At 47.6% G+C, this 23662-nt stretch overlaps 9 protein-coding genes; 3 read left to right on the forward strand and 6 right to left on the reverse strand.

Moving 5' to 3' along the window:
- Nucleotides 1–878: 878 nt before the first annotated feature.
- FFUJ_06528 (related to BCS1 protein precursor) lies at nt 879–2453 on the forward strand (the record flags this gene model as incomplete). The annotated part of the gene is made up of 1 exon (XM_023579863.1): nt 879–2453. One exon carries the CDS (start codon nt 879–881, stop codon nt 2451–2453), a length of 1575 nt encoding a protein of 524 aa, XP_023432627.1.
- A 291-nt stretch (nt 2454–2744) lies between these two features.
- FFUJ_06529 (uncharacterized protein) lies at nt 2745–4072 on the reverse strand (the record flags this gene model as incomplete). XM_023579864.1 has 2 exons in its annotated part: nt 2745–3923; nt 4016–4072. The coding sequence occupies 2 exons, from the start codon at nt 4070–4072 to the stop codon at nt 2745–2747; spliced, it is 1236 nt and encodes a 411-aa protein (XP_023432628.1).
- A 1276-nt stretch (nt 4073–5348) lies between these two features.
- FFUJ_06530 (related to heterokaryon incompatibility protein (het-6OR allele)) lies at nt 5349–8439 on the forward strand (the record flags this gene model as incomplete). XM_023579865.1 has 2 exons in its annotated part: nt 5349–5663; nt 5716–8439. 2 exons carry the CDS (start codon nt 5349–5351, stop codon nt 8437–8439), a joined length of 3039 nt encoding a protein of 1012 aa, XP_023432629.1.
- A 124-nt stretch (nt 8440–8563) lies between these two features.
- Nucleotides 8564–10225, reverse strand: FFUJ_06531 (uncharacterized protein; the record flags this gene model as incomplete). Its single annotated transcript, XM_023579866.1, has 1 exon — nt 8564–10225. The coding sequence occupies one exon, from the start codon at nt 10223–10225 to the stop codon at nt 8564–8566; it is 1662 nt and encodes a 553-aa protein (XP_023432630.1).
- Nucleotides 10226–10984: 759 nt separating this feature from the next.
- FFUJ_06532 (uncharacterized protein) lies at nt 10985–13091 on the reverse strand (the record flags this gene model as incomplete). XM_023579867.1 has 4 exons in its annotated part: nt 10985–11616; nt 11666–11952; nt 11999–12562; nt 12610–13091. 4 exons carry the CDS (start codon nt 13089–13091, stop codon nt 10985–10987), a joined length of 1965 nt encoding a protein of 654 aa, XP_023432631.1.
- Nucleotides 13092–13936: 845 nt separating this feature from the next.
- On the reverse strand, nt 13937–16400 carry FFUJ_06533 (related to glutamate carboxypeptidase II; the record flags this gene model as incomplete). XM_023579868.1 has 7 exons in its annotated part: nt 13937–14498; nt 14545–14597; nt 14645–14966; nt 15011–15527; nt 15575–15662; nt 15713–15830; nt 15886–16400. 7 exons carry the CDS (start codon nt 16398–16400, stop codon nt 13937–13939), a joined length of 2175 nt encoding a protein of 724 aa, XP_023432632.1.
- A 698-nt stretch (nt 16401–17098) lies between these two features.
- On the reverse strand, nt 17099–19025 carry FFUJ_06534 (uncharacterized protein; the record flags this gene model as incomplete). XM_023579869.1 has 3 exons in its annotated part: nt 17099–18050; nt 18096–18477; nt 18524–19025. 3 exons carry the CDS (start codon nt 19023–19025, stop codon nt 17099–17101), a joined length of 1836 nt encoding a protein of 611 aa, XP_023432633.1.
- Nucleotides 19026–20060: 1035 nt separating this feature from the next.
- On the forward strand, nt 20061–21986 carry FFUJ_06535 (uncharacterized protein; the record flags this gene model as incomplete). XM_023579870.1 has 3 exons in its annotated part: nt 20061–20146; nt 20195–20217; nt 20266–21986. The coding sequence occupies 3 exons, from the start codon at nt 20061–20063 to the stop codon at nt 21984–21986; spliced, it is 1830 nt and encodes a 609-aa protein (XP_023432634.1).
- A 677-nt stretch (nt 21987–22663) lies between these two features.
- Nucleotides 22664–23443, reverse strand: FFUJ_06536 (uncharacterized protein; the record flags this gene model as incomplete). Its single annotated transcript, XM_023579871.1, has 1 exon — nt 22664–23443. The coding sequence occupies one exon, from the start codon at nt 23441–23443 to the stop codon at nt 22664–22666; it is 780 nt and encodes a 259-aa protein (XP_023432635.1).
- Nucleotides 23444–23662: the final 219 nt, after the last annotated feature.

Genomic DNA, 23662 nt, shown 5'->3' on the forward strand with positions numbered 1-23662 from the left:
GTTAGCAGATAGTTGGCAAGATTGTGTGAATGGTTGGCAAAATTGGATAACTGGGAAGAACAAAAGGAAAGGATAGGCCTGGTACAATATGTTGAAAATTTCGTGGCGATGGTCTGGCGTTGATTAGAGGAACAAATAGCGATAGCACTTCCATTGACAAACTTTCAAGCTTCAATTGCATCATGACTTTATTCAGTCCACAGGTCATTGAGACAGAAACACCCATGGGTTGCAGGCAAGAAAACAGACTTTGAAAAGGATGTCAAAATAAACTTAGTAAAGATTTACCTAAGCTTAGGCTAAATTACCCAAGTCTTTTTGTCAATTAGGATCGAGGTCCTGAGTTTTCTTTCGCCTCTGAGGATCAGTTAGAGCCTCATGACTGTTACATCAAAAGATACTACGCAAGCATCATAGGTGCCTATGTAGTTTCATCGCCCTCTGACTCAGACGGAGTAGCTTGAAACAATTAAAAAGCCGAGTCCCTCTGCCCAAGCCTCAGGGGGTAAGAAAACACCGTACCTTGAAATGAGGTGTCAAAATAAACTCGACAAAAGCTAACCTAAATTTATGTAAAGCTGCCTAAATCTTTTTGTCCCTTAGGACTAAGTCCCTGAGTTTTCTTTCCTCCCCTAGCCAAGCCCCGCGGCATGGTCATAGCGGATCTCGAAATGTTCGATTGACTCCGGCTTCCTGTGACATGATTGGCTCCCGCGTATACCTGTCTTAACATGGCAGGTCTGTGAACTCGGCGCATGTCATTCACGAAATCAGGCAACAAGGCTCTGAAGAGTTGCAAAATAATTAAAAGGGTTCCAAGAGACTCAATTATCGTCTTTTCAGATCATTTGAACCGTTCATCTCAAAGCATCGCCAAGATGGAAGACCAACAAGACAGCGTCATGAGCCAAGGCCTCTTCATCGGCCTCTTGGAAATGATATTCCCCGGCATGACATATCTCCCCTACTTCGCCGCCTTCGCTTTCTTAATCAAGTACGCTCTTGAATCTTGGTCTGAATCCATCACCGCGCGCTTCATCTCCACGGTCGAAATTCACGCCCAAGATGAGACGTACAACTATCTTATGAACTGGGTCTCGCGAAACAACATCTCTCAGGATAATTATCGCCTCCAAGCTTCCGCTGCTTTGAACAACTCCTCATTCACCTGGTCAGAAGAGCAGGATGATAAACTTGATGTTGATGACAACGAGGATGATGATCCTGTGAGCAGGCAGATCAACGAGATGCGATCCAAATCCTCGACGTCACTGAATAATGCTAAGCCTCTGTACTGGACGCCTGCTTTTGGAACACATTTCTTTAGATATGAAGGCCGCATGTTAGCGTTTACCAGATCGCTTGAGGGTACAAACTATACGTCTACGCCGCGGCAGCCTGAGAAACTGGCCATATCCTGCCTTGGCCGCGACGCAACGGTCCTGAAACGACTGCTGTACAACGCTCGCATCGACTTTTCTGAGAAGCAGAAAGGAAAGACTGGTATCTTCCGCGCGACCAAGCTCTATAGTGAAGATGAGATGTCTTGGACTCGATGTATGTCCAAAGCAACAAGACCTATGTCTACCATCGCCCTGGATGAACATCTTAAGGAAAAGCTTATCAAAGACCTACGCCGATATCTAGACCGTCAGACCAAACACTGGTATGCAACAAGGGGCATCCCATATCGTCGTGGTTATCTCTTCTCAGGTCCTCCCGGCACCGGAAAAACGAGTCTAACCCTCGCGGCAGCAGGTCTCATGGGTCTTGATATCTACATGGTCAACCTAAACTCCCCAAGAATAAACGAGGATAGTCTTGCATCTTTGTTTCAGAAGCTTCCGTACGCCTGTATGGTCTTACTCGAGGACATTGACGCTACAGGATTGGCGCAGAGACGTGGTGCAGATACGGCAACGATGGGGTATCAAGGACGAAAGAAGAAGAATGCAGAGCGCCTCTCACTTTCAGGTCTGTTAAACATAATCGACGGTGCAGCTGCTCAAGAAGGCCGGGTTCTCGTCATGACTTCAAATCACACCGAGAACATTGACCCAGCTCTTATTCGACCTGGCAGAATCGACTTTACGATTAACTTCCAGCTCGCTACATCAGAAGCAGCCGAAGCGCTCTTCACCCAAATGTTCGACGCTCCAGATGTTGATCAAAGTTTAGAGAAGAAGGCCGTAACGTCTCTGCGGGACCAGGCGAAGGAGTTTAGGGATAGGATTCCAAATCTTGCTCTTAGTCCTGCAGCTATTCAAGGATTCTTGCTCACACACCAGGAAGATCCTGATGGTGCTCTTGCTGCTGTTGGTGAGTGGGTGCGAGATGCTCTGAGGCAGAAAGACTTTGTGGTTGAAGAGGTTCCTGAGTCCGAGAAGGAAGACACAGACTCTGAAGAGGATGGGGATAGTGATGGGGGCTATGACCCTTCGTATAGGAAATGACAATTGGCTGCAACTACAACTGTTGGTTAGTTAAATCTGAAAGTGTAAATTATCATTTAAGAGAAAAATCCTTTATTTCGTTCTTAAATTTATTTCTGATTTCAATAAGCTTTAAGTATAATAATGTATTATTTGCAGTTGAGACTTATGGTTGAGACAACTTAGACATTATCGTTTGGCCAAAAACAGAGAAAGCTTACAAAATTGCATAAGTAATATAGTTAATAATAATTTATTATCAAAGAGAACACATATAAGATGAAGTTTCTCTTATGAATCCCAAGTTCTACCTTAGTAATTATACCATCTGCAATGATACTTAATAGAACCATCTTCCCTTCTTATGGCACTCTTGTCTTTTAGCAAGGAACGAAGCTCGTCTCCACCTTCGTCTTCTTGATTTCCACCCGCTTTGGTTTTATCCTCCTCGCATCTTGTTCTGTAAGCACACCTATCTTGGCCTGGATCGCATTCCTCGCCCAACAATTGGCGGTTCTCTGGACATCTACCATTCGTACAGACGCCCTTCTGGCAGTCATCGTTGCTTTCACAAGGTGAGCCCGGGGTAAGTATGGGTATGCATAATTTAGGAGGGGTATAGTGAAAGGGATTGTTAATGCACTTCGCAGTGGCATTGGCACTCAAGCTGAGGGGCTGGCTGCATGCATCCTGGATACAGTCTGCCCTCAAAGCGTAGAGACATTCTCCGTTCCGCGAGCATTGAAACCCTTTCCCACAGTCGTCCTTTTCTGCAGGATCACAAGGTTTGTGAAGTGTCGGTCCACACAAAGTTCGCCTGATGCCCGATACCTCATATTGAGGATTACAGGTTGAGCCCTTGCGGCACTGTGGATTGCTAGGGTTACATTCTTCACCATCCGGAATGCCTTCACCGGTGCAGATGCCGTCTTTGCAATCTCCTCGAAGGCAGTCTAAGCCAGATACACATTTTCCATTTGGAGCGAGAACCGGGAGACACCTGGTCTTGTGACGGCCGTATGGATCGTTCTTACACTGAACCGTCGTATCAGGTCCAAGTTCTTCAGGCGTTCCACAGTCGTTGGATAGACACTCCCCACGAAATGGGTATAAGCATTTTTTTTCTTTCGCAAAGCACTCATAGTGGCCGTAGCAGTGCTCTTTTCCAGGCTCGCACGAAGCTTTGAGGTCTCCAGAGCTCTTTTGGCATTGGTTTTTGACGCAGGGTACATGGCCTAAGCAGCCTGAGCTCTTCCAGCACTTCCCACCCAGTTCACTGGCTGGACATTTGTCGTTCTGCAAGCTATACGGCCTGAGGCATTCGGCCTCTGCCTGGCTGACCCCTTCGAAATCCCTGCAGTCTTCGCAGCATTCAACAGTGTGCCACCTGTTCCCCTTGCATACCTGCCTCATTAGTGTCTGGCCCTCTTCATAGTGACACCTAGCGTGGCCATTGCCACAGTCAGGCCATGCGGATGAGAACGAAGCGATCTTGATTCAAAATTATTAGCATTCGCTGTATGACTGCTTGGTAGAATTTTCCCGTTGTGGAGATAATATATAAAAGTTATACTCAAACTTACTAGAACGAAAATGACAAATGAGCGCAGAAGGCAGACATGCTTGGGGAGGAATGTCATTGTTTCCCACAGCACTACGCAGTACTTGATATGTTGAAGTGAAAATTGGAGGTGATTTTCTGACTTTAGATGTGTCAGGGCAATGGAAAATATACATAGGAGATAACGTACGTTTATGGCATGGAGAAGCTCGGAATATAGGTGCTGCGTAAGACACGGCACATGGAACACGGCATATGGAACACGGCATATAAGACACGGCTTATAAAACACAGCATATAAAACACAGTGTTGAGTTCTTTCGACTTTTAAGATGCTATATTTTAGACTTACCCTTTTAATATTATAAGGCGGCCAAGTAATATCTTGGGCACCTACAGGGCAGCTTGAGAGGTAAATCAGGCAGCTGGGAGATGTGGCTGGTTTCGAATTCGTCATAACTATGTAAAGCATTATTTTGGCATATAGATGTATTATTCAAAGTCACGCCACAGCTGGTAAGATACTTTAACACAATTGCGCTGGCGGCCTAAAAGAAGAGTTATCTTATAACTTTGAGGCCAATATTGCTTTCTATATACGAGTTAATGCAAACAGTAATAATTCTGAATACTCCAGGCTTATATGGGGAAGAGATCCTTGGTGGCTTAGGCAGGTTTCTTAAGCTAAGGGCAAGTAATACTTAAGATAAGCTTAAGAGTTTTCTTACTCTTTAAATAGTACCTATAGTAAATAAAGTAAATATAGTAATTTAATATTTAAAAATTATATTAATTATATTATAGATATAGATATCTTTAAATACTTTATAAAAGGATTATTTTAAATTTCTATTAAGTTTAGCTCCTTATAAATAGCTAACTACCTTTTTAACTTAAGATGTATTCTCTTTAAGTCTTTCTTCTTAATGGTATTTAAGTCTAACCCTTAATAAATCCTAGTTATAAGGACTTTAATACTTTACATAAGTAATAATAAGTTATTATATTTATATATAAGAAGGATTTTATAACTTAAAGCTATATTTTTAATTTATTTAGTATATTTAACCTTGACTTTCTACTTGCCCTGCCTGGCTAAGGCAAAGTAGAAAATTGCCTTGGTGCTTACATGCATAACTGACGGGGAATACGTCGACAGATATTATTGGCATTTTACTGTAACCAATGAGAGCCCTATAAAACGAACATCAGGCTTTTCTCAACATGATTTTAGGCAGCAAGGCGTTATGGTTGACCTGCGATATTGAGTATTTCTTTATCTTTGTCAACGCGCCACGTTTGATACATTTGTGGCTTTTCAATACTGGACCTTGCTACGGACCTCGTTAACGACTATGTCTTCCGGAACTCCGCTCCCTACGCCAGCCTCTGTGCTGTACCGACGCGATCTGTATATGCGGGAAATACGTTTAGCTCTTATCTATAATGGTAAATGGCAAGATCCAATCTCGTGCGTTTTCAAGTATACCAAGATCGAGAGCCATGCACCACTGTCTTATTCAGCACTCTCATACGTTTGGGGATCATCTCGGGCTGCGGAGACTATTCAGATTGATGGACATGACCATAATATCAGCATTAATCTCGCTTGTGCTATTCGTCATCTGAGAGACGAGAGAAATTCTGTTCTGATTTGGATTGATGCACTGGTGAGAATTTTCCAATCTTTGACTCAATATGCATGATAATCAACTATCATAGTGTATTAACCAAAGCGATGTTGTTGAAAGAAGTTTCCAAGTTGCAATGATGCGTGACATTTACGCGTCTGCACAACACGTAATTGTGTTCTTGGGACATGGCTCTTACCATAGGATCCCTAAGAACTATTCAACAGACCGCTTGCTCGCTCCCATACAATTCACAAACGACAACCGGGATGACTCCCTGATCACTCGGTTTCACAACTCTTGGGAGACGATGTGCAGACGTGCAGAGTGGTATTCGTTTTGCACTATCTGCGTTATCAGAGCCCTATCAGACCTTGATAGATACAGCGCAACGATTAAGTGTATCGCTGATGGAAAGGCTTCGTCTCGGTTAAAGCTATTTGAACTTGTTCGACGATTCATCAACGGTCAATGGTGGCAGCGTGTGTGGGTTATTCAAGAGGCCACAGTCACATCCCAAGTGTTTGTTCAATATGGCAATGTCAAAGTGCCATGGGAAGTACTTGCGCAGTCTGCAAATACATGTGATAGCCTGGGCTGGGGTCGACAAGATACAGGATCTGAGCTATTCCTAGGCATCGAAAGAGAGCACGCCAAAGTCTTGCCAGTGTTTTCGAAGCAGATATTTGAGATCGAACGACTACGTATGGAGTGGGATGACGGAAAAATAACTACCCTCCTGTCCCTTTTACAAGAGTTCTCAAGTCGCAAAGCCACCGATGACCGAGACAAAGTATTTGCTCTGCTCGGCCTCGCAGGGGATATAACGATCAAGCCAGATTATTCACTGAGCACAGTCCAAGTCTATCGAAGCACCGTCATTGATCTCATCAAGCACAGTGGCTCGCTGACAGCCCTTTCCGGCGATATGAAAAGGAAAAACAGTGGCCATATTCCATCCTGGATCCCCGATTGGAGTGTTGCAATGGAAGAGCCAGATCGTCGGCGCATGCAGCTTGATGGAGCGTACAGGGCTTTCCCCCGTTGGCGTATTGTATTGATCGACCGCGAGGTTGAATACTGGGAGGCTGTGACAAGGGACTTACATAGCCTCTACGAAGAGATAGGAAGCGGGAAAAGGAGACCGATTCCAAAAGAGATTGTTGATGGTCTACTGTCCTACGAGAGGATGCTGACAACAATCTATGGGTCAGAGTTGATGGATATCGAAAGTCTCGATCCTCCAAAGAAACAGGCCATCGATCAGTGTGGATCACTTTACTGGAAACTTGAGAACGTTGGCCCGCACTTCTGGTCCCGTACACGGATCGCGGAACTTATTGGCGCATACTTATCCCTACCACCGATACCATCTTCTGGAGAGTTGTACAGACTGGAAATTCTCAGATGCTGCTCCATGATTTACTGCAGAAAGGCCCTAGATCTCTGGCTGAAGGAAGTGCAGTATCTCGAAAGAGAGCGGTACAAAACAAACTTGTTACTCATATCGGACCAAGAGAAAGAGAACATCGTGGCAAAGCATTACGAGCATCCCACTATCGAGACTATTACATCTAGGGATGCTGCTCAGAAGTGGATCCAGGATATGCACAGAACATTTTATACAGTGACAGAACACATCACAGACAAGACTTTTGCTGAGATTTGCCGATCGAGGTCAATCATGCAGGAGGCAGTATGGTCACTGACAGTGGAAGCAACTGTCGCCCTGGAGAAAGATCGAACTTTAGGCTATTCTATGACATTCGATTATGATCAGGGAACACCTACCAGTGGGGGGCTGCTAAATCTACTTTCTCATCTAATGCATGTGGCTTCAGAAGTTCTGAGCCTCTGGACTCGGCCTGTTGTATTGACACAAGCAGTGCAGCAGGCCAAGGATGCCTGCAAAGGCCTTATCGATTTACACCGCAACAAGGATCTCAGCACCATTGACCATGAATATGCGACGTTGTTTTCAAAAGCTGTTGTTTTCACCGGCTCGGCGACATGGATGCGGCATCTTAGAGACAACGGCCAACCGAAAGCAGCCCTCTACGACGAGCACTTTCTGGAATTTAGGAGTCAAAAACAACATGAAGCATTCAGAGAAAGCAAAGATATATTTCATATAAGCTCAGAGTTCATTGCTACTGTTGGCCAGTGTACTGAGAGGCTTCTCACCTGGGTTGATTCGGCCTCCCGCATGTTTACGATCAGTCAGTGGGCACTATGTGCGCAGAACCTAAAAGAGCCAGATTTTGCTGTGAGTTTTGTTAGAGCTCTCGTTGGTGACATATATGAGGAGTCACTTGGGAAGTTTCGCCGACTTCGTCAACCTGAGATTAGACTACTTCAGAACTGGTTCGTAAGTTGTTTACTACCTCAGCTCTGTGATATGAATCCAGCGGTGCATGGCAAGCTTTGGATGAACCTTTTATCCACGGAACTTGAGCTCGGTGCTGAGTTGGATGAGATGAAGTCATTCGACACGGAGATGAGGCTTAACACTGAAGGGAGGGTGTTTTTCATTACAACGGATCACAGAATGGGATTTGGACCAGGATCAATGGTAGACGGGGATGAGATAAGATTTTTGGCAGGCGGCAACAACCCGTTTGTGTTACGGCCGATGGACAGAATCGGAATCAATTCAGAGCCTTCATACGAGGTTATTGGAGATTGCTTCTGTCTGTTGGAGTCCAAGGAAGAGGATAAAGATGAGAGTGGTCTACTGAAAGGATGTCTTCCCGTGGAGATTCTGGGTGAGCTTCTTCCAACAGCTCCTAAGCCTAATGACATTCTCTTATTATAATGGATTGGAAATTTAGTTTATAATTTTATAATTTTCAACGTATAGCGACCTTTCTTTTTCATTAACTTTTGTTCAGAGTTAAACAAAGCAGACATGACAATTCGAAATTCAGAAAATGTGTCAATTACATGGGCATAGAAATCCCCAGACGCTCGGTGAAAGGACTATTCCAGATCCCCGTCGAGTTCAGCTGCTTATAAACAGCCAACCACCTCTCTGACTCAGGATACATCCTCTCCAAGTCCCCTTTCTTAACAGTATCCAAATCTAACCCCCAATGAACCCTGACATTCTTCCCCTCCTCCCCCTCACACAGCTCCTGTCTCATAAACTTCAACAGCTCCTCCCCTGTCTTGACCCCAAACAACATATCCATCTCAACCATCATCGTCGTCCTCCCCTGCTGCGGTGCCAAAAACGCACTCGACTCTTTAACAAACCGCAGTGCAAACGGCCCTGCTAGAAACCACTTCTTCTCATTAGCTGCCTTCTGGAACAACGCAAGGATACGGTCGACGATAGAGACTATGTCTTGATTTGCGTCGAAGGATAGCTCCATGGCGTAGGCTTTCACGTCATCGACGGCGCCGATGTTAAGGACTTTGAAGCTCTTGTCGACGTAGTGCTTCGCGGGGAGGCTTTTCATGGCGGTGGTGATTATGCCTGGGCTGTGGAGCGGCCAGCGGTTGAGGATCCAGACAAGGATGTCTTCGACCCAGTGGTGTTGGGCGAGGAGGCCGGCGAGCCAGTTGTCGAAGCCACGACCGCCTTCGCGTTTTGTAGCCTTTGAGCATGTACGAATGGTGGTAACGGCGATGTTTCGGCCAACTGTCTGATAAGGGTTTAGATCAATCTCGAAGTAGTGATTCTGCAAAGGAGCAGACGCAAGACCTCCTGCGAGTTGGGACTTGTAGTCCTGCCAGGTCGTCAATGACCGGACTTCGCTAAGGAAGAACGTGGGTACCACTTCGATGATGTAAGAGTAGACAAGACCGAGGCAGCCCATTGCGATGAGTGCCGCTTGAAACCAATCATCGTCCTGCTTGAGTTCCTCAGCGTCGCCCGGGACGAACTTGGCAGGATCTGTGATTCCATCCTTGGGCTCAATCTGATAAACCTTTCCGGTCTCAGAGACAAGGATAATAGCGCTGACGAGGCTGGCTAGGTTTCCAGAATCTTTGCCACTGCCATGAGTGCCGGTTGTGATAGCTCCGACAAGAGTCTGTCCATCATACGCTCCCATAGTCGCAAGAGCCTTACCCATCTTGTCAAGCTGCGAGTTCAAATCTTTGATCGTAATACCACTCTCAACCAAGACATGATCCGAAGCTTTAGAAGGATCTTTCAAAGTCTCAGAGTTCAGCTTCAAGAACTTATTCATCCCAGGAGGATCAAGAAGAATCCCATCAGTAGGACAAATGTTTGAGAACGAATGTCCCGAGCCCACGGCTCTAACATTGAGTTTCTGCTCCCTACCATCCTTGACAGCTTGGACAAGGTCTGATAATCCTTTGGGATAGCGCAAGGACTTGGGAGTGCATTTTTGCTGGCCGATGCAATTCTCCCACGATGTTTTAGGGCCGGGCCGAGGTCTTACAAACTCGTCGCCAGGAGGCTTGGGGACCCCTTCAATTGAGTCTTTGAGGTTTTTGATTTCTTGGAATAGTTCTCCGTTCAGTGATGGGTCGATTGTGCGACGGTGAATTTGTTCAGCGAGGGTAGTGTTTGTTCGATCATTGTCGAACCTTTGGACGAGCTCTGCTGCGGATAGGTTTTGGAGATCCATAACGTGCTAATGGTCGAAGATATTATTTATAATGAGAACGCATATTCGTATGAGGGATAAGGAGACAATATGGGCTCTTTATAGCAGATTCGTGGCTTTCTCTGGGGCAAAGAATGTGAAGTGGTCGACTGAGACATATTGACCGAAGTTCCATTCCTCATTGGGTGAATGTATAGCGACTACGCAAGCCACAGCCGGACTAGCGACTCGGCACTTCCAAAAACGAGGAACTGCAGAATCTATAGCTGGCTAGACCATTATATGGGTCAGCTGCGAGTCCGAGAGTTTGAGCAGCTGAAATACCATGCAAAGTTATCACATTCGAAACACTTTGTCACAAGCCAGTCGCGGGTCTAGCTGTTTGGAGATGTTCAGCTTCCAAAGAGGTGCTTTCTCTCTGACCTGCTGCCTGATTTGGAACGGCTGAATAGTTCAGCTTGCCACATCAAGAACCCAGTGTCAGACATGCACATCTTCAAGTCGCTGACTCTAACCGCCCAATATAACAAGGAAAGCAATCTTAGCAAGGCACTGAGTTCTCTGTTCTGATTTACGCCCTCAGCCACAAGTTTCAAATATTCCAATCTTAGGATGTTCTCGGCTAAAGTTGACTTGAACGAACCGAGTGTATTTTTGCGAAGATAATATTGGTCCCATTGAGAACTGGAGTGATGTTGATTACCGAGATCATAGTCTCATCACCCAAACAAAATCATATACAAGAAGTGTTACACCAACCAGGCCCAGCCCAGCCCAGCCTCATTGCTGCTGTCCATTAAACCCCGTAAACCCATTAACACCATTTCCCAGTGTATCAAAACCAGGATATATCTGCCCCCAATTCACAAACTCCGTCTGCGGCGTCATTCCCCCCGTGGGAATAAGTTGCTCAGGCATCATCTGCGGATACAGAACCCCATTATTCCAAGCCTGTACATCCGCCCCATCCATCCCCATCATCAGTCCCTCAAATGCAGTAGCAGGGACTACCTCATTAACTGTCTCAGGAACTTGACTTCCCCGCAGCGCAGTCCTAACAGTCCGCACACTATCTCTATGCCCAAGCATCACGCTACCGCTCTCTTCTGACCCATCGTCCATTACAACGCCGGAGTCAGGGCGAGGCATGATACCACGGGGTTTGCGAATGCTTTGTGTTGTTTGGGAACGGATTATGTCGTTCTTTTTGTTGCTGCGGTTTGTGTAAGGCATGCTTTGAGCGTTGGCGATGCATTGGTCTAGAGTCTCGACGAAGCACTGATAGAATTTTGTAGAGAGGGTTTCGAGGGTGGCGGGGTTGGAGATTTTGTCGAGGAGGGAGTATTTGAGCTGGTCGAATGCTTCGCGGTACTTGGCTTCGACTTCGAAGTGCTCAATCACAGGTGTGTATTCTGCTGAAGTCAGCCGTGTCCTGACAAATAATGAGGAACGGATACTCACCGTATGGTCGAACATCACTGTCGTCATCATCGGGAAACACAATGTTCCAGATTTCCTTCCACTGAACTTCAGGTGAAGTACCACTCGCTCTTTTCCTGCTGAGAAGCTTCGTCGCAGTCTGAGGATCAATACCACTCTCAGCATCGGCATCAGCAATGTCGCACATATACTCCTTCGGCAAGCGTTGATGATCACGTAGTTCTTTGCGCGTGGGAAAGTCACGACTACATCGATCGCAGACGAAAGCCGATGGATCGTCGCGCTTGTGCTGCTTGACGATGTGTTGCCTTCGAGGCGTTAGTAACAGTTGAACGTAAGATTACGGTTACTAACCTGAGCTCTGCGAACTTGGGAAAATAGGTCATCGCGCAGCTATGATGATCCCTCACATTGAACCGATGAGGATTTCTCTTTCTAAACGGACAACTCAATCGAAGATTCTCATCTTCTTTGGGATTCGGTCGTGAGCGCTTTGTTGGCAAGTATCCTGACCCTTCACCATCGCTAAACTCATCGCCGTCCTCTTCACGTCTACCTTGCTTCTTCCTCTTCCCGCCCCGACGATCGCCATTAGCGTCCTGGGAGGGTGTAGAGGAAGAGCTTGAGGTTGACATTGTGTGCGACAATTGGCCATCTGAAGCAGATTGCCAGATATGCTGGCTTATGTCCTGCGTGAAGTTGGATACGAGGCTTTGGACCTTGTCTTGCGGAATGGAGACGTCGTTGAGGTCGACGCCGTAAATGACTTGGAGTGCGTAATTGAGCACTGAGTTTGCATCCTCTTGCGATACTTCTTCCGAATCATCTTCATCATCGTTAGAAATATGATCTGTGCGATGCGACTCTGTTGTTGGCGTAAGAACTCTCTCCTCCTTCACAAACGACTCTGTACTGGGGCTGCGAACGTAAGCGACACGATCGCACGGAACCATCGGAAGACTCACCTGTCAGGTCTGACCTCTTGAATTGCAGATCTTCGGTGCGCCTCGTTCAAATTTCTAATCTTGATATCGAACTCAGGATATCCCGTGATAATCGCATCATCATCCTCATTAACAAACGTCGAGCAAGTTCCGCTCGATGGATTATGTCGATGACAGATTCGACTCGCAGGTCTCGACCCATCCAGCGTCGCAGCAGCAAACTGCTCCTGGATCGAGCTCGCATACGTGGTACTTATCGGACTCGCCAGCGTAGAAAGCGAATGCGTCGTCGCAGAATCAGGAACATTTGCTGAAGAAATACTACTCATCGACGACTCCGTCGGCGATCTGAGACGAAAAGCCCCGGGGGTAAAGTGCAAGCTCTCAGGGACCTTTTTGCCATTACGTTGGTTTAAAGAGGGGAATTTGGAGAGTGGTGCGTCTCTCATGCGCAGAGGAAGATGGTGAAGACCAGCTTCGCCGATGTGGTTATTATCTCCCATTTTCGCGATGCGGTTTAAAAAAAGAAATGGAGAAATTCTGGAGGCGTCCGTTAGTTGCGTGGTGCATAAAGGCTGACGCCATTGAAGATGTTTCGGAACTTACAGGGTGAGATTAAAGGGATATTTTATGCAAAGTTGCAATACAGATGAAACAAGGTCAAAGGAGCGTTGACGACGATTGAAGGAGTGAATTAACCCGGCAGGTTTGACAATAATTAATGATTGATCAAGTGAGAAACAGAAGGGCATAAGCAGGCAGTGTTATATTAATGGAAACAAGGGAGACAGGCAAGTCGGACATCCGTTTCACCTCATCTCACTCTCTCCCTCTCGCACGGGTTGCCTCGCCTGAAGCCTGCAGCCAAAAAGTCCTAGACTGTCGATCTAATTGGCAAGGCCGTTTTATTCTGGTCCACTGCGCTGGTATGAATGGGGTAAGACTCGAGATGATCCTTGATGACAGGGGGCTCTGATTCGCTCGTGATGGCCGTTGTTGCATGGGCTGTGTTGCTTGTTTTCCAGGCACCAGAAAATGGACTCGATGAACTGATCAGCCCTATCCGTACAGTTCCAGCGGTTCCCTGTGGTTCGCTCACGGGTAAACGTTGGGGGCTGATGCCATCGTGTTCATTTCACATCCCCAGGCTGAGTCTGACGTGCTGTCGCTTATCGAATGCAGATGATGTGGCATTGTCGCTTAAATCTGTGAGTAACGGTAACGACGCACAGCATAATGCAAGCAATTTACTATGTGAATATGCTTTTAAATATGATGGCCGTCGAAATTATAAGCTAGCTTCTCCCAGCGTGACCTGTTCATTATAAGAGCAGCTTTATACCGCAGCTCACTCTCCAAGCTTCAGAATCTCAGCAGCCCTCAAAACAGCCTTCGCACTCCTCTCAACCCACTCCTCAGCCTGCGTCAAATTCCCCTGATCCAAGCTATCCTGCACCGCTGGAAAAACATCCGCGCCATATCCGCTATCCAGCCCCGGCGCACTAACAACATTGTAAAACGAGAACCTATCTGGCAGCAATCCCTCGCTCGCGAAGCCTCGACTAAACGCCTTGTACGCCGCATTAACAGCACTCAGCAGTACAGTATCATTAAGAGCGAGCGCTTGCTTGGCTAGCGTAGAAATGCGCTTTCCTGCTTCTTCGAAGGAAGATACTGCCGAGGAGAGGGGCGTGAGATCAAGCTCATAGGAGGGGAAGCGGTCGGTGAGCTTTTCTTCGAGATCTTCAAATATGTCGCGCAGGGCAGTTCCGGCGTGGGCGAGATCAAAGGGGATGAGGGGATCGTCGGCGATGTGGTATGTTAGGAGAGTCACGAATTGACCCATTGCTACGTGGAGATGGAAGCCTGGATCTGCGTATTCACTCATCCAGCGATGCGTATCGTAGAGGCTGGGTTATGTCAGTTGATTCATGGCAAGGCCAATGGAATACGTACGTATGGTATGCGTAAACGGCATCTTTAGGACCAGGGCCTCCAGCAATATCAAGCTGTAAAAGGTCAGTCACATCCCCTGTCAGATCTCAGTTGCACTTACGGAAGTGATACCGTTGTGATAGAAGGCAGCATAGTCACTACCACTTCCCATAGCAGGCAAAACACCTTCAGTAGCATTGTACCACGCATCATACAACGTGGGCCCAGCGCCATAACCTTCAGGAAAGATGATCTTCTTCATCGTCTCGATAGCAATGGTCTGGATCTCACCTGACCCAACAATCTCTGCTCTCGGACCAGAAACAGCCGTGTCGAGGTTGATATACGCAACTGTCTTTTCAATAAGTTCCGGAAGATGGTCCTCAACCCATTCTGTGCTTCCCATGAGACCAAACTCTTCAGCATCCCACGAAGCTAGAATACTACACTCGTTAGTCTTCTTCTTGGGTTGCAGAAGTATACTTACATCGTTCGACGAGGCTTCCATCCGTTCTCGACGAGCTTTCCAAAAGCCTTGGCCATCTCAATAAGCAACGCACCTCCCGACACAGCATCCGCCGCACCACCAGCCGTCCAGCCGTCTCTATGATTACCAATGATAACATACTCATCTTCATTCGTGCCATTAATCGAAGCAATAACATCCCATGCCGGTTCAAGTCTCGTATCCATGATATTCACAAGATTAAGCGTAGCTCCTGGTGCAGGGCCACTATGATACGTAACGTTTGAAAAGGCACCCTTGTAGTTAGTTGTGTTCACTGTTTCAGCGGAGAGGCCGTGGTTGTCGAGAGCGTGAAGGAGTTGAAGACCGTCGCGGGGAGAGATGGGGATCGATGGGATGGAGGGCCCATAGGGGGTTATGTCAGCGCGGGGAGAGTCTTTGTGGGAGGCGTAGCCGATTGTCGAGGGGTCACCGAAGGAGAGGGAGCCCCAGCGGGTGCTGCCTCTTTGGATGGAGGAGGGGTGACGAGCAGGGCCGTCTGGAGCTGTTAGTGTGTGTTGATGTCTGGGGATCTTTCATGCTGACCTGGGTAGGGAAGATAGCCGTTGGCTTCTGTAATCTCACCGTCCTCGAGAGGGTCTGTGTAGAGAATAGTCCCAATCATGCCGTGAGCCTACTATGGATCAGTAACTGACTCTCCATAATCTGTTGGTAAGAACTTACCTCGGCGTTCTTGATCTTGACTCCACGGTTTGCACCGCCATACTGAGCCAGAGCAATCTTTCCCTTCAGCTCAACACCAAGATCCTTAAGTTTCTGGTAATCCTCCCTCGAACCACGACTACACCCCAGAGTTAGCCATGCAAACAGTACGTCGAGGCCATAAATATTCTTACCCCACGTAAACATATTCAGCATTGACCCTCCCACTGCCAGAAAGCGCATGGTACGCAACCTGCTCATTAGGATTCCTCGTCTGCTCATCAACATCCAACTTATCCTCCAACCGCTGTACCTCATGCACACTCCCATCAGGCCTCTTCAGACTAAGCGTACTCTCAATTGGTTCCGTATACGTAATCCAATACTCATCAATCCATGATTCCCAGCCTGCGTCAATCCACTTCTTCTGCGTCCACTCTGCTTGAGACCTGTTATGGCCTGCTAGACGATAACCAGAGGTGTAGTAGAGTGACCAGTCTGAGATAGAATTGTTGTCGAAGGAGTTGACGAGGAGAGTTTCGACTTCGGTGAGTACGGGAGGAAATTCAACGACGTCGCGCTTGAGGTGACGACTTTGAGATGTACGTGCTGAGCGACGGGCTCGAAGAGCGGAGAGTTCATCTTTGTCGGGTAGACAAGCGTATACACACGCCGCAGCAACAAGACAAGTAGCCAAATTCCTTGCCATGATTCCCAAGATTATTTCAACAATCGTGACGAACTACTTCAGAGCATACAGCAGAGAACTACATCATATTTATACTACCCCTCCAAACCATGCTTGGCACATCTCGTGCGGGGGATTTCACTTACATCCAGTCACGATAAGCTAGCGCTTACACCGCATCTCTGAAAGAGGAATGTCCAAGTTCACGAGAGTACGGCATTACTGCGAGGTTCACGATAAGATGTTGCGTCATACGATGAGGATTTGCTTGGCTCTGGTTGACCTTCCATGTTGGGCCTCGATCACCGTGTAGCGTTGTATTGTGATGGTGCGGGGTTGAGGAACTTTTTCCGTAGTCCGAGGATTCCGTGAGTTTATTGTGTTTAAGCTTGTTTTTTGAGGTGTTTATCGTGTGAGCTAGACCCGGTTTATGTTTGCTAGGCATCTGGATTGTTTATTAGGCTGTTCTCCATTGTTGGGAGGCCCTCGATATCCCCGCAGGGTTGTCATCTATAAGAACCACGCAGGACACTTGCAGGTGAGTGTCATTGGAGGCTAGGCCGGGGAGATTAAGCAGCGTATTCCAATTAATAGAATGAGTCTCGTTGGTGAATGACAAAAGTCGATAGTTATATATAAATAATATTAAACTCTTATCCATCTCACGTTAATCACCAACGGTTCTTCAATATCCAGCACCAGACTTGACCTGCAAACTATTAGAACAAGCTTATAAACGTCGCAACAGCCACAAGTGTAAGGCCAAGTCCCCCAACTCGCATCTCACCAGCAGCATTCCTATCATCCGCCGCCTTCTTCTCCGCGGGTTGTCGTACCTTTGTCAAAGTCACATTGAAAGCAGGGCTCTTCACTGCCTCACTAACACCCTCCTCGCCCTCAACAAAAACAAACAGATCAAGCGGTAGGTAATCGTATACCATGCGATCTTGTTGGAACCAAGTCTGGCATGCTCCGTCTTTGAAGAATAGTTGGGTGTCATACTCTGCATCCGCGGTAGAATTCGTACGGTCGAAAACTGCGCGCCATGCTGTCTGGCCCTTCTTGTTGAGGTTGCTGGGATACATGCGGGCGTCGACATATGGAGTCTCTGTGGAGGCGTTGGATTCGAGGGCGTTGAAGTTGTAGTTTCCGATGTTATTCAGGACATCGAAACCACGGACCTGCCAGCTCTTGATCTTCAGACCGGGACCGCTATCCATTGCGAATGTAATGGTTGAGTTGGTCTCCTTGTCCTCGTAATCACCTGCAAAAGCCTCCTTTGTATCATCACGCCCGACTTTTTCAATAGCGGGAAGGAGATTTTGGAGAACTTTGCTGAGGATGGTGCCGGTGATGAAGGGGTTTGCAGACGCTTCGAGACCGCCGGTCATAATAGAGATGACGATGTCGTAGTCGGGAATGAGGACGGTTTGAGAGTGGTAGAGACCGAGATCACCGCTCTTGGTGTAGATGTCGATGAGACGACCGTCAGAGGTGATGTTGTCACCGCGAAGGATCTCCCATGGACCGCCGACTTGGTAGCCCCATGAAGCGGTGTTGGCCTCTGGCTTCATCCACTTCCGGGTTTGAACGGGCGTGAGAAATTTGTTGCTGAGGATACCATCGGCAAGGAGAAGCATGTCAGAGACGGAAGAGAAAATGCCACCAGCACTGAAACAGTCAGTCAAAGCTACTGCGTCGAAATTTTTAACTTACGAGTCGAAAACAGCGAGAGTAGCGTTCCAGGTAGGCTCCTCGACAGGAATGAAAAGCTCATCCGTGGGAGGAGTCTTGTCGACATAAGTATGCTTCATACCAACAATATCAAGAATATCACGCTTGATAACATCCTCATAAGGCATGTCCTCAGCAGCCTCAATGACAAGGCCGAGAAGAGCATGGCCAACGTTGGAGTAGATAGGGTTGGTGAAAGGTGCATAAACTGGAGGTCGAAGGTTGACCTGCTCAAGAAGATCTTTTCTGGTACAGGGGGTAGTGCCAGGAAGACCAGAGCAGTTGGGGCCTTTGCTCTTGAGAACCTCGGGAAGGCCGTATGGCTGCCATGGAGCTGAACCAACGATTGCAAGATCCTGAGCCACTGTTCGCGGTTAGTTGGGTAAGTCGAATGTGGAATGGTGGCTTACTATCAACACCAACGCCTGAGAGATGACTAGCAAGTGATCCAACAGTGATATCCTCCCACTTCAACGAAAAGATATCATCATCCCCAGCGGTTTTGTTCAACTCAGGCAAATACTTCAACACAGAAGCTTCCAAGTCAATCTTATCACTAATACGTGCCGCCAAAGCAGTAAAAAGCTTGGAACCGCTAGCAATTCGAAAGACAGTGTCTTCGTCTACCTTATCAGTGCCCTCGCCGGGATTAGGTGGTGTCCACTGATACGTAAACAAAGGATCATCCTCGTGGAGGGACTTGACGCCAATGGAGAGAGCTGAATTGTTGAATTGAGCGCCTATTTGAGCGTCGAGGCCTGCTTTGAGAAGGGATGTTGCTTTTTTGGCGATGGAGCTTTGGGAAGGGGATTGAGGTGCTGGGAAGACGGCGCCGAGGGGGGGACAAGCTTTCGCGTCGATGAGAGTGAAGGACACAGCAGCTACAGCTGCAATTTTAGAAAGAGAGGGCATTATCAAAAGAACGAGCAGCCAGCGAATGATGATTTGTATGTAACCCTCATATTGATACGTCGGGTACTTCCCTTATATACACCTCACATCAGCATGAAGATCTTAAGCTTCTCGGATTCCAATGCGTAAATCCTCTCAGCCCTCAAGGCTGAGGAATTTAGCTATATTTTGCATATAGCATCTTGGCTTTAATCTCGGACAGTGAGTGCAACAGTGAGTGCGAGCCGAATAAGGAAATAGAAGTGTTTTGGGAGGATTTAGCGTCTGACTGCGCCGACGATCTGAGTCCGAGGTTTGAGTCCGAGCGGACCAATTGGGGAAGAGGGGGAGTTGCGTGGAAGGATTGGAGCTCTGTGGGGTCTGCTGTAAGGCTGAGGCACCACCGGGAGTTGATCTGAGGGGAGTGGTTATCGTGGATTGACAGCCGTTGGGTCGTTTCTTCTTTTTTTAATTACTAGTTTCAACGCATTCATTTCAAGTTAAAGTTTATGCGTATTGTAGCGAATCTATTTTCAATCTGAGAGCGAATGGTTTGACACATCCAATATCCCTATCATATTAACGCTGGCACCCGTAATAACCACCATCTTGCTGTCTGGAGCATTAGCCAAGTTAAACCAGAAGCAATACAACAGTTTGCTATCTATCAATAAATGGAACAATAAAGTTCCATCCTGGATCATTACAGTACCATCATAGTTATCCGGCTATATCCTTAATCAGCTTCGCCTCATAGCTGCTGCGTCCCAATCCATTTAGAACCCCCGATCCCAGCGCCTGTCCAGCAAATAAGCTCCATACACTGCCGAGGGGCTCTGTAAGCACAGCGTCAAGATCAAGCAAGGATCATCAACGCTGCGGGGATGAAGGATTCAGCCTAGGCCCCTACAATTACAGCGGGCACCCAAGCAAATAAAGGCACCACGTTCACCCACGAAGCTCCTTTCATTTCTGGGCTCGGACTCTCGATCTCGGACTCTTCCTCAACTGAACATCAGCCCTAAGACAGAATCACCTTACTTACTGGTGGACCTCATGTATTCAATTCCGTCACAATCACCGCCCAAGGCTTCGGGCCGTAAGGGTAGTAAGAAGGTCCGCACTGGTTGCATCACCTGCAAGTTCGTAACTCAGTCGCTCACGTGTATCACTCACTAACAGTTCTACAGAATTCGCAAAGTCAAATGTGATGGTAAACAAACACTACCCATCTATGTAAGCTTTTTCTAACAATATGCAGAAGGCAAGCCTTATTGTCTACGATGCATCAAAACAGGTCGTCAATGCGACGGCTACCGTCCCTCCCCCAACTCCTCCCCAGAACCTACATCACTCTCCCCAGCTCCAGGCTTCGACACACCCCAAGAAGTACGCGCCTTTGACCATTACCGCCTGCGCACTGCAAAAGTCCTTTCCGGGCCTATCGATGCTAGTTTCTGGGGCGGCGTGGTTCTCAAGATGAGTTCCACCGAACCAGCTGTTCGACACGCCATCCTCGCTATTAGCAGTCTACACGAGGCTGTTCAGGTCAAGAGCAGGAGTTTGAGGGAGATTGATACAAGGTTTGCTTTTAAGGAGTATGGAAATGCGATCGCGTCGCTGAGGAATTGGGGACAGAGGAGTGAGCCGTCTGTTGTGCCGCTGCTCGTTTGTGTCTTGTTTATTTGCGTTGAGTTCTTGATTGATCGCGATACAGCAGCGCAGATGCATATTTGCCAGGGACGGCAAATTCTTTCTACGCTTGTTGATGGGAGATCACCCGCTATGGAGATGATCAAGCACTCTCTTGTGCCTGTCTATGCGCGCCTCAGTCTCTCGAGCTTTCTCTTCGGCAGTCGACCAGCGCCTATTCCTGCACATCTACGCAGCTGGAGCGACATGCCCGCTGTCTTTGCCACCATTGAAGAAGCTCGATATGCACTTTATCTTCTTCTAGATGATGCCCTACAGTTCAGCACAAGCGCTAGAGCCCCGATCTACAACCCGAATGCGGAACCAGAAGAGATCAGAAAGCTTCAGAATGAGCAGCAGCGTCTTCTCTCACAATTGAGTCGCTGGCACGCCGCATTCACTGTCACAACATCAATGAGTCCTCAGTCTCCCTCTCTCGAAAACTCACTAAACGTCCTTCGCATTTATCACCAGTCAACTCTTATCTGGGTCTCCACTGCCTTGGACACAGGCGAGGCAAAGCTCGATCAGTTCATACCCAACTTTGCAAACATCATCACTCTCGCGTCAACCATCATCAGTTCTGTCCCCTCCAACGCGAAACTCGAGCCTTTTAGCTTCGAGACTGAGATTATACCACCTGTGTACTGGACAGCTATAAAATGTCGTCATCCGCTCCTTCGTCGCGCAGCGCTTAAGCTCTTGACGCGGAACCAAATGCGCAATCGCAGGGAGAATCTCTGGCATGCACGTGAAACAGCTGTCATCGCCGCGCGAAGCATTGAGATTGAGGAGTCAGAGTTCGACTACCCTCTCGACCTTGACTTTACAATGGATCCCTTCATCGCTCCAAGTCCCAGCGGTTTGAGCGAAGTATCCGCTGAAGCAAACGCTGCGTTCGACCTCTTTACTTGCGATCCCAAGAAGATCAAAGTCGACATCTCAAAACCTCCCAGCTTACCTCCCCCGCCCCCGTCATTCAGCGACCCAACACCTGAGGAAATCCTCTCTGGTTCACCGTGCAGTTTGGCGTCGAGTCGTTCATCTCCTACCCCTACGCCCGAGCCTGTGTCGCCGATATCAGCAGCGCTTGAGGGTATCCAGCATCTCGATTCTGCAGCGCTCAAATCTGCGAAGCTCGAGTCGCCGTACGGTGTGTCGGAGAGCAGGAGAATTAAGAATGCGCTTATTGGACCGGCGGATGATGGTGGTATTTGGGTTACGTTCTTTAGAGACCCTGAGCCGGGGGAAACGTCGTGGAAGGTTACGAGGGAGTTTCTGAGATGTTAAAGTATTCGATGAGTGGCATGATTGATTTGGATGTTGCTGGGCATGCTGTTACGTTTCATATACCCATGTTTTACTTGTTTATAGACTATGTTATTTTATGCGCCAAATCATATTTTTTCGAGTTTGACTGTTGACTCCTTTAGAAAGTGCGCTGTGTCGACTTCGCCGTGTGTCTTAATTGCATTCTTCGTACCCAAATGCGAAGGCGATATACTGCTAAAAAAAAAATATATATAACCCATTCTTTACTATATTCAGATTCAATGTATTTTCCTACCTAGTAGTAGTGGCATGTCGTCCGTGTACCGTCAATCTTCATGTTGTATTGAAGCAGCTACCCTAGACGAACAGTCCGTTGGGAAGTTGATGTGACATTCACGAACCTCTAGAGCTATAGTCTTTCTCTCGGTATGGCAGGGCTTGCGGAAGAAAGTTCCATTGCACGCTGCACTATAATTAATGCTTAGTTGAATTCAAGTCTCATCTTTCACGGTTTAGTTGGCTTCGTGGTGTAAGATACAGTCCTCACGGCTTTTGGTATCTCCATTTGGCTTGGTCAGCCAGAGACGATACCAACACGGAACGACGAATCTTGCATGAACGCAATCAAACCACAAAGCGTCGTCGTTGATGGGATATCATTAATTTGGGTATCATTATATACTTAAATACTATTCTCAACCTCTAGCAGTCTCCCGCCTCGCAGACTCTGCTACCAGCTTTCTTCTCTTATTCCTCTCGTCCTGCTCAGCCAATACCCTTGCCGTTAACGACGCCGCAAACTCATTGTTGATGCCACTGATCCTCGCATCATCTGACTTCTTATCCTTCGCGGCTTTGTCCTCTTTCTCCACATCATCGCCCTTGCGCTTCTTCTTCTTTTCCGACTTGTCCTTCTTCAGGGTATGTGTAAGCCCTTGGCTCTTGAGGTTCTCGATTCTTTTCTCCAATCGCTCGATATCCGCCTCAGAGTTTGTAAGAAGTGGAATGATGTTGTCTTGCTCGAATTCGGCACCGCACTCTGGACACGCCTTTTCTTGGATCTCTTTCATGGCGATGTCGGCAAAGACATGCCCGCAGGGTACCAAGTAGACAGACTTGACAGCAGGGCCAAGCTCCTTCATGGAGATGGGACACACCCACTTGTCGCCGTTTTTGGAGACCTTGAGCTTCGCCACGTCTCGTAGTGACTTGATGCCCAGGCTCGCGGGGGTGACGTCAACTGGTTCATCGGAGGGCATGAGACCTTTGATGATCGCTTCGTAATTGTACAGACGGCCACGCCAATCGGAGACAAGAGTATCAACGTCGAGGAATTCACCGCTGAGAGCGCAGTGCGCCCAGGCGTGAGAGAGTGATTCAAGGGCTGTCGCTTTCAATTCGGATGTTGTGGGAGCGCGTGCCGCATTCTTGACGAGCTCGCGACGCTTCGGGATGGAGCCGCCGTCGTTACCCATGATTGATGAGTAGAGGATGTCGCGTGATCGAGGAAAATGATGGATCGGGGGGTGATGCCAGCGCAGTAATTCCAGATCCGCAGTGTGACAGGGATTAACAGCAGGAGGAATAGAGATGGGCGTGGGAGGTGTATGTGGATGAATAAGTTGAGAGTTCTGGAACACTGAGGCGATTCCAAGAATTGAGTCGAGATGGCGCTTATCGATAAGATAAGGACG

This window comes from Fusarium fujikuroi, chromosome FFUJ_chr06, assembly GCF_900079805.1.
Source record: "Fusarium fujikuroi IMI 58289 draft genome, chromosome FFUJ_chr06".
Taxonomy (NCBI): domain Eukaryota; kingdom Fungi; phylum Ascomycota; class Sordariomycetes; order Hypocreales; family Nectriaceae; genus Fusarium; species Fusarium fujikuroi.